We start from the raw sequence: 15,452 nt of genomic DNA on the forward strand, positions 1-15,452 counted from the left end.
GTACATATGTTGCTTGTACTGATGTTCAATGCTGCAAGACTTTGTGCATACATGGAGGAGCAGCTAGTATGCAGCATCAAGAAAGTGGGAGACATTCATTTGTTTTTGCATTTCCTCCCCCTGCTCCCTGTTAGTTCTTCTTTGAACTGTAATCCCCCATGATTAGCTGCACCAAATCTTATTAACACACATACCAAAAGACAGAAGCATAGTGAAAGGGTACCCATAAGCTGCTATACATCCAACTGAGAATGATCTTCAACATCACAAAGTCAGAATTTGACTATTTCCTCATCTCTCAGCTATTATGGACCCAAGTTAAGGGTTACTATTCAACAGCTGTTAAGAAAAATTGTTCACATCAAGAAACATCTTTAGAATATCTGGCTTATTTCATATGTCCAGGAGTTCACGTGCACTTCAAGGGGAACGGGACAATTGCTGTTACTTGAGTCTCTGACTTTCCTATCTACACCAAGAAAAGAAGCGTTCAAGCAGTTCAGGTACTGTCTGACCATCCAAGCTCCGAAGCATTCAAATTAACAGTGTACATCAGCATGATATACTACATGAAAATCAGAATAACTAGCAGAAGAGATGTATCTTACCTAGTACATGTATATTAGACTTCTTAATCCCTTTTATATACTGTCGCCTGCTCTTACCCTCTGAAACCATCCACTGGTAATTAATTCAGAGCATACACCATAGGTCAAGCACTGACAGTGCTGTAGCTTTGGCAGCAAAGTCAACACCAGCTGCTAATGTCCTGTCAAAGATGATAAATACTTGTGCGATGTGTTCCATGCTCCTCAAGTGAGACTTACACCCAACAGCAAGCTTAGGCGGTAGGTATACCCCCACAGTCATACCCGAGATTGTTTCAGTATCTTCAGTCAGCACACAAAACAATGCAACTTCCTTCTATAATCAACAAATCATTATGTTTAGTCATGCTTTCGAATTCATGGTTTAGGGTTTACTAACCTATGTTGAAAAATATCAAAAGTCAAAATACTGGTTCCTGCACAGTGCGTAGCAGAAGGAAGGGACAGACTTCCTTCCAGAAGGAAAGGTTTCTGCACTGATTCCCACAAGGTCTTCAGCCACTTCTGCAGGAGCACAAGCACAATCCACTTGAGAATATTAAGATGTTACTTGATTACACTCATCTGTCTTGAGTTACAGCTCTACAGGGACAGCACCGAATGATGTCAAACAAGCTCATCTGGTTTTTTTTCTGTAAACCAACTAGCTTCTTAAATTTGCTCACTATGCTCATGCAAGATCACAAAAAAAGCTTTAACACAAACAGGTGCCTTCCAGAAAAAGGGCTTTTGTCAGGCACTGCAGCGTTTACCAGATTACAACTATTCTGCTGAATAAAACATTTCCTAACACCATTACATATCTTAGCACATTTAAGTATTACTCAAGACAGAAGAGGCACCTATGTGATTAGTGCCAAAGAGCAACTGCCAAACAAAACCACAGCAAAATATTCCACTTCTATTACTTTTGCACCTATACTGTCTTAGCCTATAGTTCAAACATCAATAACTAGCTTAATAGTCTGGCACTTTTTTAGTCACCCTCTACAACTGAGAGCATTAGAATAAGTAAGAGGATGCTATATGTAGCATTGTCTGAATTATATCAGTCCTCCTTATGTCCTGGGGAGATCAAGACTATTTATCATTTTTTAAACTCCTTGTTTTTAAATAATTAAATGCACAATCAATAGGAAGAGTCAAATAGCCAAAGGATTTTTAGTAATAATTACAACAAAATGAAGGTTTCCTAATTTACTTTCAAAATCATCTTATGAATTCTCATAACTACAGGGAAGCCTATCAGATACAGAAAAATCTGAACCAACTTACCCAAAAAAGTGTTTTATCCTTTCCCAATATAGTTTGTGAGATGTTTTTGATGAAGTCTTACCTTTTATCAAATAAAAGGTATTTCACTGTAAGTGGGACATGTTAGAATACTGAGAATTGTTATATTGTATCAGTAGACTTTCTACAAATCAGTTCCATAAACTGACCATCAACCCTAAAATCCTGATTTCAAGCACATCCAGTTGTCATACGGAGCCCTAACCACCACCCAGACGAAAGTGTAGTACCTCTACGAGAGAGTTTAGAAAACTTATTCCCATTCCCTCAAGGTTTTCTCCCTTGCTTTACCAAGGACAGCTGTGTTTAAATATCTGGTGGTTTCTTAGCATAATGGCAGTAAAAAAAATCCTCTATGCTGCTACCACAAAGAATCAGCTATTTTAACTGGCACGTGCACAGCAGAACTGCAACGCAGCAGAAAACGACGAAGCCAAGGTTTACTATCACTTTTTAAAGGACAGATGGAGAGAAAGGGGCTTTCCAACTACATCTTTAAAAATAAGGGGACCAGAGCAGAAAGAGTACAGTAGGTTAAGGTGAGGGCACAAACGTTTGCAAAGTTGAAGGCAACAGAACAAGTGAGGAAAGAAAATAATACAGAGGGTAGCAGAAGCTGTGAAATTTAGCAGTCCTCCATCCCTACGCACAAACCAGTTCTTTCATGTACTTGTGCAACCACTGCATAGGCTGTAGAGACCTGTGCAGGATTTAGCCCCAGCTCCCTTCCCCCCCTTCTCTACTAAATCCACATCCTCATCTTGGACCCCCAGCAATCGCCAAAAGCTACTTGTATTTTCCCCAGAGATCTGCTGCTGGAAACGACCAGTCTATTCCAGCAAACACACTGTTCTGAACACCAGCTCCAGGGAACCAACACCGGGAGCCAATGGTTATCAGAAAGCTACTTCTGTACCAAAAACACATGAACAAGACATGAAGTTATGACTCCTTTTAAGGGGGGAAAAGACATCCATGGCATTAAGGCATATATTCAAGGAAATCTGATTTTTCCACCTGCAGGACAGGGTTGGGGTTTTTTTTTTTCTTTTTTCTTTTTTTAGCCTCAAAATGATTGTAAGCTAGCTTTAATACCGTGTCCAACTGTTTCAAACTAAAAATTGAAGTCCCTGTGAAACATATGTCTATGTACTAGCTTCAAAGTGCTCCTTTTCACCCTTCCTAAGAACTGAAACCATATTTAACTGCAATTTCAGACTTTTTATCTCCCTTCCCAGATGGTAACCTGGATTTGCCCCAACACTTGCATGCAAAAACTAATAGAGCGTGAAGTTACAATTTTCCATATATATATGTGAAAAGTATGCGTTGCAGAAAAGCAGTTTCCTATTGAAATCACTTTCCCATCTTTTCGTCTGGTGCAGCCTCTCGAAATATCACCAGTATAAGATACGGCTTTAAAAAACACAGCTCTTCTGTGCCTTCGCCTAAGCATAAAATTACAGAGAGCATAAGCCAACACTTCAATCAGTGCACTCAGTTAAAGTTCATCGTCTTAAGTACGTCAACTTTTTGTTTGCTTGAAGATGGTGATCGTGATGTCAAGGTCACTTTTAGGTCTTTGAAGTGGGCATGAACCTTTAGCGTACAACTGATCAGGCACTACAGACAAGCAGGAGGAATTTTACTTGAAGTCCTCCTTTAAACGGTACCTTTCTTTTACACAAGCAGAAAACAGTCTAAAACAACGTGCAAGATTTAAACTTATGACCTTATGGCCTACAGTGCATGCAGATGCTAAACCAAGTCACGCTCATATCAGCTTGCCGTACTATCGCTCCCATACTCTGCCTCCTCAAAAACCAGATTCCCCTTTCAAGTGAAAATTAAGGAATTACTTCTTTAGGACAGGGAACCACTTGACCAACGCTGTAGTCAGGTTTTCCCCTCAAAGGTTCTGATGTTATTCCAGTATGGAAGTGGAGCTATAAATACACTGAAAGGGCAGTTAGGTGGAAAAAAGCTAGTATATTTAGGGACTGATTTATGGTATCAATTTAGGAGAGCAAACTCTTGCTTACAACTCTGTGCATTAACAGACAGCATAACTGTACATGATTTAGAGTTTGAGCAGCAAATTTATTCAAACTTTAAAAACATTAATACTGCTTTTAATTCCTACACGTTGGTAAAGTGGCATCCTGCGAATACACGCATACACGTGGAGGATCGGCCAAAAACACAGCCTGTGTCCGATTCGGCAGGGAAGCACAGCCCTGTCATAACCCATCAGGACGTTCTCTTTGCAAGTCTGATCCTGTGTCCTCTGCATGGACAGGATTTTTGCCATCGGGAACCAGAGAATGGGCTAACCCAAATATTATTTTTTAATTTAAAAAGAGTCTCATTTCACCAATTTCCTGGTATTTAAAAAATTGTCTGTAACAGCAACTGTTCTTTGAGAAGTGGTTGTTAATCGCCAACAGGTGAAAATAACATGGTCACATTAAGGCCATGGTCACATTCACAGATTGTCAAACAAATCTGAAGGTTTAGCTGCTTAAAAAAAAAAAAAAACAAAAAAAAAAAACCAAACCACCACACTGATAACTGCAAAGGCCATTCCTATTTAAATACCACCTAAGTGGTTAAATGAAGATTAAAAAAAAAAAGAAAAGAAAAAAGAAGGCCCAGCATTTTGTACCAATTACACAGATGCCGTGAAGCGACCCGGGTGCCAGTGGGAAAGGGCTGAGCAGAGATGACTCCTGGCATCACCCATTCCTCCTACGTGACTTGACAGCGTCCCGGCCAGCACCGCCGAGCCCCAGCGCAGCGCGGCACCGCCGCTGCCCTGTCACGAAATCTGCCCTCTCAGCAAACGCGCTCCATTTTCCTGCGAACTCGGTGTCAGCTCCGCTACAGCCGCTGCTAACGTACTCACTTCTGAGCAACAGTAGGCTGAACTTCAAGAAACAGGCACTTTTCTTGCAACTCCCTCCTCCACCCCCCCCTTCCCCCGATGCAGAGGGCTCCCGTCCCAAGGGCAAAGGCCCCCCCGGCCCCAGCGGGGAGGGCTCCCGGGGCATCCCCGGCTGCCGCCGTCTCCGGGCCAACAGCTCCGGCGGCTCTCCCCCCCGGAGCGACTTTCGGCCCGCCGCACCGAGCCGAGTTACGGGAGCCCCCCGCCCTCCCCTTCGATCGGGCACCAGCACCGGGACGGCAAGTGTTTACGTTTAAAAACACATATATACCGAGCCCGGATCCAAAGGGAAGACGGAAAAACTCCGCCCCCCTCCCTCTCCCGACTCCCTCGGCAAGGCGATAAAAGCAGGGCAGAAAGATCTGACCGCTCGGCGCTCCTTTTTTAAGGGGGAAAAAAAGGGGGGGGGGGGGGAGAAACAAAAAGGGGGGGGGGAATAAAGGCTCGGGAAGCCCCGCGGGACGCACCGGGCAGCAGTCCCGGCCGAAGCGGGGAGGCGGCCGGGAGGGCGGCTCGTCCGCGGCGCCGGGCCCGGCCGGGAGGGACCGCGCGGGGAGGCCGGGCCGGGCGGGAGCGGGAGGCGAGCGGGGAGCCCCGCCGGGGGAGAAGCGGGGAAGGGAGGGGGAGCGCGGACCGCGAGTGGGAGAGGGCACTCACGTAGCGTTTCAACTTCTTCTCCGGTGGGGACTTTCGGAGCCAGCCCGAGCAGACCACCTCCCCGCCGCTCATGGCTGGGCCGCCTGCCCGCCGGGGCAGCCCTTCTCCTTCTCCTCCTCCTCCGGCAGCGGCAGCAGCGGCGCCCGGGCCGGGCTGAGGGAGCCCCGAGACGCGGCGGCAGCACCGCGCCCGCTCCGGCCTCCCGGGGCTGCGGGGCGAGGGAAGGGGAGGGACGGGGGAGCGGTGTGTGTGTGTGTGTCTCTCACGCACAACAACCAGCCGGAGCGGAGCGGCGAGCGGGGCTGAGGCGGGAGGTTCCCCCCCTTCCTCCTCCTCCTCCTCGCCGCCGAGTCACACGAACATCGGGAGAGACGACAGGGGCGGCCGCCGCCCCGCCGCAACTTCGGCTCCGGCGTCCCAGGGCAGGATCCAGCCGCCGCCCCGCGTCGGTGGCACCGCCCCCCGCGCCGCCGGGACCCTCCCGCCGGGGAAGGGCCGCGGGGGGCTTCCCCTCCCCTCGCCCCGCTGCCGGGCCGAGCTCAGCGCCGGCCGCCGCCGCTGCCCGGGCTCGCTCCTTCCCCTTCCTCCTCCCCCTGCGCCGGGAGGAGGGGATCGGCCAGCGCTCCTGCCTCCTTCGCCTTCACCTCCGGGGGAGCGGCGGGGGGAGGGAGGGCGGCCGCGGCTGGGTCTCGCCCCGGGGCTGGGGCCGGGGCCGGGGCCGGGGCTGGGGCCGGGTCCTCTCCCTCCCGGCGAGCGTGGGAGGGGTTTACCCTGGTATTCACGGCGTCGTGTGCCCCGTCGTCCCCCCCACCCCCGCCCCAGCCCACTTTTCTCCACAGCGCCGGCCGCCGCGGCCAGCCCCACGGCGGCACCTCCCCGCCCCGCCTGCCCCCGCCCCCAGCGCCGGCCCCCGCACCGCCCCGAGCGGAGGAGCCACGGCGCGGCGGCTCCCCCCGAAACTCCGCCGGAGCCTTTTCAAACAACAAGGGCCGGGAGGGAGAAGGGAGGAGGGAGGGGACGGCGCGTCCCAGAGGAATCCTGGGAGCTGTAGTCGGCGGGCGGCGGCGGGCGGCGGGGACTGCGGCGGCGCGGCTGGCAGGGGGCGCGGGGCGGGGAGGGGCGGGCGAGGCCCGCCGGTTGCCGGCGGAAGAGAAAGGGGGCAGGGACGGACCCCGACCCGCCGCCCCGAGGCGACCCGTGTTTGTTTGGGGTCGGTTTGTTTTCGGTTCTGAAGGACGGGGCTGCGAAGCGGGTGGCGATTTGAATAACAAATATTAAAATCGCGGCTGAAATGGTGATTCTTTGAAACCCACCGCAAAATCGGTCATTAGAGATGGGGGGGGGGGGAGGGAACAACAACACCGAAAAGCAACCCAAAAAGCCCTATAAAAACTGCATTAAAAACAACTCGGCAAAAGTAAACTCCTCTTAGCGAGTCTGAAACTGCCTTAGCAAAAAAAAAAAAAAAAAAAGGTGAAAAAGTTGGTGCGTTAGGGCAGGCAGGCGGGATGCCAGGCGCGGTCCTTCCCGCGGCCGGTCCCCGGGGCCGGGGGGTGATGGCGGTTCCCTGGTAAGCAGCTGCAGCGAGGGGCCGGCCTGTGACAGCCGGGATGGATTCATTAGGGTGGAAGCGTCGGAAGGATTTTAAATCTCCCCTGCAACAACCAGCGCCCACCCGCGTGGGTGCACCCCCGGCTGCAGACCCCCACGCCCCTCCCCGAGCCCCTCCGCTCCACAACACCGTTCCCTACCGAAAACCCACCAAAAAAACCCCCAAATTAAAAAATAACAGTCAAGTTTCGGCTGTCCGTGCCTGCTTATCGACCAGCGGCGTTTCTGATATTACTATTTTTAAGCGGCGTGTCGGTGGGCCGCGAGGCTGGTCCCAGCTGCGCTTGCCTGGGAAAGAGCCGCAGCCCCCGGTGGCGGGGCGGTGGCGGGGCGGCCCCCGAGCGGGGCCCGCCGGCGCCGGTGGCACCTCCCGGGAGCGAGGCGGCCGCTGCCTCCGCTCCTGCTGCCGGGAGGCGGCGGGGATCGGCCTCAGCCGCCGCACCGCCCCTGTACCCGGTGCCTCTTCTCGCCTCCCCTTCCCCTCCTGGCTGAGTGCCGGGCGGTGAGCCCCTCGGGGCAGGGCTTTCTGGTTTACGCACAGATAAATACCCCCCAAAAAACCAAAACAAACAAACAAAAAGAGAGTGTTATGCAGGGCGATCCTAAACACTATTCAATTAAAAGGGAAAGACCAAACTCATTCAACATCTCCGCCGTTGGTGCTGTCTGTCCCTTCCGCTCTGCCAGAAAAGATCTCCAAATAAATATATATAGTTCTTTTTTACAGATTACTTGACTGCAGGCTTCTGGCATGGGACCGCTGCGGTGGTTGTTAGTGCTCTTCCACTGCAGAGAAATAGTCCCCCTAGTGTGCCGTTGCTGAAGGGAACGCTGCGATGCTGCGATTCATCAAGGTGTATTGCATCAAAAAGTTACAAAGCAGTGCTTGCAGCGCTTTAACAGGGGCATTTGCAGCAATAACAAGAAAAATAAAGGTGAAAGCTTAGAGACATTAGAATCGGTGCATCAATTTCACCATAAATCTTTTCACAATACTTTCCATTAATTCTTGAAGGATTGTGACAGGTAAAGTACTATTAAGCAGTACAAGAAAGATCATCAAAGAACAAGATATTTTGCCAAAAACATTTGAAAAAGAAAAACGATGAATGTTGGCCTTTATCAGTGTTAAAACTGCACGAATCCTAGCATCCGAACTATCCTCACGTACATTTCTGCACATCATCATTTCAGCTGCCTCAGTGGGGCTATTGGAAAAATGTGATTTGATGCGTGCAGTTGGTAAGCATGAACCCAATTGTACTGTTAGGTTTAGATTTCAAGCTGGGTTTCAGTATGGCTCTTTTGTTTAAACCACTAATGCCGTTGTTTAAGAATCTCAACATTTGAGATCATCCAAGTGTCAGGTAAGACCACAAAATTTTCCAGTTTCCTTTAGAAACCTGGAGACAATTTAGTATCATCAAGAGCATGTAGCATCAGTGTGAACTTACTAAAAATGCCATTGGCATTAGGGTGTTGTAGCATGATCCAATGGTTCATTTAAAGCCCATTAATTAACCCGTGTCTTGAGGGCTGATCAAGGAAAGCCAGAGTCTTTTGGCTCAAGCAGACTCTATGGAGGCACCAACCAAACAAGTTATCTGGTCCAAAGACACAAAATTGTCCCTGAGGTCAAATTTCAAAACATTACATTTGTATTTTAAGACACGCTGAAACCAGTGTTACCCTGGAGTCCGGCATTAGTTTTCATATATTTGTCATATATTCGTTTGTCAATTCATTTTCTTGAAAATAGCTATCCAGAGACAAATTTTGTGTGTGGGTTTCATTCCTGCTGTGTAATGATAAATCGTAGGTTAGGGAAAAGGAGTTAATGTCAAGAATAGCTATCAATAATAAGTAATAAAAACTGCCGTTTAGACCATACCTTGTTGTTGAGCCTAATCACAAGCCCTGACACTGGACATAAAAATGTTTTATTGGATTGTTGAATTGAAGAAAATATAATATAGCAAAGAAAGATTTCCAAATGACTAGTTAAGATGTTGTCTGATGGACTGCTGCCTTTCTGGTCATGACGGTGGATTTCCTTTTCTGCTCTCAACCATTTGAGTTACCCATTCACAGTTCCACCGGTACTTTCACTAATCATCTTGAGAGAGGGCTGCATGTAGCTGTACCCCTCTTCCCAAGTGAACAGCTAGCAAAACCAAGAATATTAATACCGTGCATTTCTGTGCGTAACTGGCAATGCTCCGCAGTTCATAATTTAGATAGCATTTATTAGTGTAAACCAAAGCAATTAAGAACACTAATGAAATGCATAAACAGCACAGTATTTAGGTGTGACGCTTAATATCTGCATATTTACTGCTGTAAAACTGTCTATGAAGAGAGGTTAGTGGGTACAACTGAAATAATTACGCCAGCCAGTTTCTCCATGTAGAAAACCCCTTACACTCAGCTAAATTAGACTAGGGCATAATTTCCTGAAATTAGGATAAAAGCCGCAAAGACCTCTGTCAAGAATGAATGTTTCAGCTAGTTTGCCTGCTATGGTTTTGTTCTGAAAGTTTAAACAGCATTAAGCGTGCTCCATTTTGAAATTCTCCTGCAATATGGCTTGTGCTTGGAAGTACCGAATACCCCCCGGGGTAGTCACTGCTTGCGGGACTGCTGCAACCCGACATCAGGAGACGACCACCCTCTCCCCTCACTTCGTCCCCGCAGGTTATTTCTGTATAAGCGTGCTGTTACTCAGGAAGCCCAGAGGATAAAGGTTCTTTGAGCTCAATTAATTGCACTGTGGAGGTCTTTTGTGTTTCTGCACAAGTCCAGTCCTGGAGGAAAAAGGATTTTCTTTGCCTTGCCAGTGTATCAGTGATGGCCTAAAAAGCTGCAGAGGTCTCATTGTGCCCACTAGGATCAATCTCGCTCTTTTGCTTTGCAAGCAGTTAGTGTTTGTGAGGAATTGCCACCTTATTTTTCAAATTAGGTTCCCTTGCTTTAGACCCTCTTTTTGTTTTTTTACTAGCAGCAAGAAAACAATCAATGGCCCTCAGCTGTTTTGCAGCCGGTTGGGTTACTGAGGGTTTTTTCCCCCATTTTTAAACAGGACCATGCAGTTGGTGGCTGCTGGTGGCCAAGAAGAGGATGTGCCCAGCAGAGCAGCTAGAGAAGGGAGCTCAGAAGGGACCCATCCTTGCTGCCTACAGCACCGAAACCACTTCAGGCCCAGCTACCGCACCGGTGCGTGTGTTGCCATTTCTGAATCCCGCATAGCCGTTGCCGTCCAAAACAGTACCCCTTTTGTGATCAGATACCGTGACCAACTACGCAGTACAAAAAACGCTGAATAAAATGCACTTTGTCCAGTAAGGTGATGCCGTGCCCTGCTATGTGACAACTTCATGCATGGTCATGGTGCTTGTGCCACCTTCCAGCTCATCGTGCTGGAGTTCAGGCTCCTCTGACAGTGGTTTCGTCTCAGTTACCACCTTCCTTCCACAACCATGTGCAAGACGCCTTGATTCCTCCATTGACTTTATCTTCTTTCACAAGTACGTTCCAAAGTGTTTTAAATGGGTTCTCTGAAATTTTGGAGTAGACTATTTATATATCTTGTCAGATAAAGTAGGTCATGTGGAAATCCATTTGCCTCTGGTTTGCCTGCCAAGCCACCCTGATAAAAGAAACAGGAGCTGATAGAAGAGTAAATTAAATTCATATGGGTTTGTTTTTAAAAATATAAATGACGCTAATTTCTCATGCAAATAGCTTAGAAATTCTAGACTCACATAAGAAGACACTGCTCGCTACAGCTACCAACTTCATATTATACTTATGGTATGAAAACCTATGCATCCCTCTGTAGTTTCACATTGCAGTCACAGTCAGCTGTGGCTCCCGATAGTGATCCCTAAACTCTTCTATGCCCTCTGCTTACATTTGAAAACAAAACTTGTGCTTCATTATGACACAAGAGACGTGACACTCTAATAAAAAAACCGAATCAAATAATAAAAAATTAATTTAATAAAAAATTTTGCATGTCAAACTGTATCCTGAAACATCTTTAGGTATTTATGCAACAATGAATCAGTGCAAAAAGACAGATTCTTTTAAGCTTGAAAAAACCTGCATTTAAGCATTTGTTTTCATCTCAGATATTTCCCTTTTGATTTCAGAAATATTCCCAGGTAAATTTAATCTACCGAGTTATTTTGGTCAGTTTGTGGATGACATTATCTACTGTTTCTTTCAGATTGTAGTTATTTAGATTATTTGGCAAAGAGATTGAGGAAAGTAGTACAAACCAGACATAATTAAATGAGATGACTGTATGTCCACACACTTTAGGGTTGTTTACTGGTTGTTAAGCTACCTCTTGTCTCTTTTCTATTATTCCCTTTCACATTGATATAGGCAAATAAAGGCAAGGGTATACAGCAGAACTTGTATGAAAAAGGACCAGTTTTCAGTTCTGCATTGGGGTAATACCTTGAGATTTCCTTTGTGATTTTTGTAGAAAACTCTCCTTCCCATTTCTGGAATGGAAATTCACTGGTAAATGTTTGTCCTCTGTTTTTTTGCCAGGGGATCAGTTGACTACCTTACTTCATGCAAGGGAATTTCCCTTTTCTTTCTAGACTAGGCAAGGAAGAAGGAGCAGGCTGGCTGGTTGGCCAGCCATGCAGAAAATTCCTCAGGTCTATGCTGTTCAAAAATTAATCAGCAAGATTTTCCCTCCATAAGCACAATATCTTTGCACCTATCCTCGTGTACCGAAAATGCATGGACTTTTTCTATCATAGGAAGCATTTTACAAGTTCATCACAATGGAAACTTAATAGTTCAGACACATTTGGTTTGGTCTTGTAATAGAAATAAGAATTACTGTAGAGATGACCATGTTTTCAGGAAAAAAATGAATGCATGATCCTATAAGAGACCAATACTCCAATGCTATGCATAGTCAAGAAAGCATCACCCAAGCTGTTTGGTTGAGCACGGTTTGTCCTCCAAAAACACAAGGTGGAAGATGTATTGAACACCTCCTGAAAGATAAATTTATTGCAATGTAGAATACCGGGGAGCAAGTAAAGGCTAAAAGGCTAAGTAAAGGCTAAAAAGGCTATATGAGGACATTGCAGGCTGGTGGTTTCTGTTACAGCATAAAAAAAGCAAGCTTGTATCAGAATATATTGGTTGGAGAGCCTTTTCATACAATACAACAATTTCAATAATTCAGCTTACAATGCAAGTATAATAATAAGTTATGTCAACTAGATATTCTGCTTTTTCTTACCTTTCTTTGTTCGAATCTCCATGCTTAAGCAGTTCCTTGCAACTGGTATTTTGAAAATAAAGTAGGGAAATCAAAAGATTACCTAGAAGTATCTGAAGAGAGAAGGAAAAATGCCTGAATGCCAGCAGGTTAAGATGTGTTTAGCTGAAGCTCCCGTCTCCTCCTAACAGATTAATCCAAGAACTATGCTGCAGTGCTCCCAAATTTAAATTATTCAAATAACTTAGACCAAAAAGTAAAGTCACCAGATGTCTTGGAATATTTTTGACACCCAGTGGGAACATACAGTCAAAACCAGGGAAATAAGGCAGTAAAAAACAAAAGATGCTTTTGAGAAGAGGTCCATCTAATGAACGCACAAATGGCCCTGAACATTGCAAAAAAATGTTTGAGACGACGGCAAGAAGACGTCGGCAAGAAGGTGCCTTTCTAACATGATGTCAGACTACAGGGTGACACATTAGGGCCGAAACTCACATTGTTTGGGAAATTAGCACATTGCAGAGAAACTAGCACCACTACAAATTATCTTCTCTGCAGACTTCAGGATGCCTCTATCAGAAGTGCTTAGCCCTCATTCTAAGCAGTTGCTTTTCAGACAGCCACATTTACTTACCTTTTATCTTACTGGAAGAATACAAAATGCAAGCCTTTCACAACACTAGTACTTTCTTCTGGAGTAAGGGCAGTTTCAGGGATAGTCCCGAGACTTGCCTGCAGCCTCAGCCACAGGAGAGTCCTACTACGTTAAGCCAACTTAACGTGCAAGTCATCTAGGCTGGGACTCATCTCACTGTAGTCACCTACCGTGTGGTGGTTTGCATATGTGCTACTCATCTACGCCTCCTTGATTGTCAGTGGCGAGATGTAGGCAACTAGGACACACTTCATCTCTTCCAAAGGCAGATGTATAAATTGATTAGGTGAATTGTGTTCTTGAAGTGCTTGTTTATCTCCATTGACTATAAACAAGAGTCTAGACAACTAGCTCAGAGGTAGACAGCCACGCTTGTGACATGCAAAGTTAGGTATAAGATGAAACCTTAGCATGTGAGTGAGAAAAGCAACCATGTTCTCGGAGGTGAATGCCAGCCCTGAACGGGGATTTTATTTATTTATTTATTTATTTATTTATTTCAGTTAAGTATTCTTGAGAATTTAAAAAATCCTCAGCCTATATTGCCAGCAGGGATAGGAGGTCTAATGAATTTACAAATTGGATTAAAATATCTGAGAGCCAGATGCAAACGCTTTACTGAAGCCAGGACAGTCTTGTCCAGGCAGAGTACACAGGAGACACATAGTCTTTCTGTAGTTTTTTATAAAACCTTTAGTGCTTTGGCTTGAGACCTGCAGAGCCTGAAGCTAAAGAGATTTATAAGTGTTTCTACCATTATTATTATTTTATCAATCTCTACCATAATGTCTAAGATCACTATAGCATTAAAAACCCCCAAAATATGAAGGAGGAAGGTATACTTCTTTTCTGCTTTTCCAAACAGGTGAACATGGATTTTTTTCTTTGCAAGATTTTCATTATTTTATTGTCTTATTGTAAGAGTTTTCACACTGGACTCTGACTCCATCAGAAAAATCTCTTTGTAGATCTGAACTCTTTCAGGCTCAGCCTGATCTTTTTTGGCAAGAATTACTATCTTGTCAGCAGTGCATGGTAGTGGAGTAAAGCAGACTGTCTCAGCTAAGTGAGTGGAACATAAGATATTGCCTGAGCTTCAATTACATCTTCCAAACGTTTCTGTACTCCTCAAACCAGAAAGAAAAAATCAGATTGGAACCGGCAGGTTAGAGAACGTGTAGTGCCACTGTCAGGGGAAGAGAAATGCCTGGCCCCGAGGTCACACAGTAGCCGAGACAACATAAAAACATGTAAGAGAAACAGGATGGCAGGAGGACAGTGGAGTCACAGCTGCTTCTTTGGTATGTCTCGGGCCAAGACCAGAAAAAAGGGGAGGAAGGGCCAACTACATGTAGTTTTACAAGTAGCATCAATGATAAGTTCACAATTTAGGCAGATTGTTCCTTTTCTCTTGCATTATTTCCAGTACTTCTGGAGGACAATCGGAGTTCTCAGTAATACACAATGAGATGAATCTGAGGGATAGCGGAGAGAAAAGTTCGAGACAGGTATGGACTCATTCTTGCCAACACTGCAAAATTCAGATGAAATCTGAAGAGCTCAGTAAAAGTCACTAAGATAAAACCTCCCTCCTTCTTCTTGCCACAAAATGATGCCTTTGGCATTTTTCAGTGGAGCAAGAGTGTTAAGAGGCTTTGTCCCTTCTGCAGCTCCTCAGTCGTGTAACAGAAATGCCACACTCCCCTTGCTTCTTCCAGGCACAAACAAATATTTTAATTAAAAAAAAAATAAATCGAAGGATGGGAAAAAATATTTCTAAATTACAGGTGAATAGATATAATGTTCTGCTTGTATATAAAAGCAAAAATTTAAGTTTCCTAAAAATCACCATATATTCTCTCCTATCTCCGTCCCTCCACCTGCCACTGTCTCCCTGAGGGTAACAATATCCCAGTTCACTGGTTAGGCCATCACCTTGTCCACAAGGTCATCCAAAGTGGTAAAGAGATAAAACTTGCTTACTTGATCAGCCCCACAACTCCAATATTGGTATGTGAATAGTCACCATGAGCAATTCACTAGCAAGCCACACTTTGCAAAAAACATGAATTAAACTGTTCACAGGAAACTTATGATTGGGTGAAAGAGATACATTTGACCCCAAAATAAATATTTTCCGCTTATTGATTCGTCTACCTCTACTGGAGACTATTACATCATATTTTAAAGGATTTAATGTCACCATTTTTTCCAGAGTATAAATCTTGTGCTCATCTGTAAGCTGTCCATATTTACTGTAGGCTTTCACAGACAGATAGCTCTTTGTGGTTTTTGAGATGTAAGCCTTTAGTAAAGGATTTGGTATTTCAGGAACGAAATATTTATTTCTATAGACTTGTTTTTATGGCATAGCTATTATGGCATAATCTTGAATCGGTCGCTTCATTTGTTGCGTGCTGAAGTCTGTTC

At 45.6% G+C, this 15,452-nt stretch overlaps 1 protein-coding gene across 3 annotated transcripts in view; it reads right to left on the bottom strand.

Annotated features, from left to right (window-relative positions):
• GAB1 (GRB2 associated binding protein 1) overlaps positions 1–6,298 on the bottom strand; it is a 102,986-nt gene extending 96,688 nt beyond the window's left edge. Inside the window, exon 1 of one of the 3 annotated variants that reach the window (XM_075500992.1) lies at positions 5,503–6,298. In XM_075500992.1, the coding sequence (XP_075357107.1) occupies positions 5,503–5,574 (72 nt within the window). In that variant the 5' untranslated portion in view covers positions 5,575–6,298. The remainder of the gene's footprint in view (positions 1–5,502) is intronic. The other 2 variants (XM_075500989.1, XM_075500991.1) reach the window with 2 other exon arrangements.
• Between the last annotated feature and the right edge of the window lie 9,154 nt (positions 6,299–15,452).

This window comes from Mycteria americana, chromosome 4 (genome assembly GCF_035582795.1).
Source record: "Mycteria americana isolate JAX WOST 10 ecotype Jacksonville Zoo and Gardens chromosome 4, USCA_MyAme_1.0, whole genome shotgun sequence".
NCBI classification, from domain to species: domain Eukaryota; kingdom Metazoa; phylum Chordata; class Aves; order Ciconiiformes; family Ciconiidae; genus Mycteria; species Mycteria americana.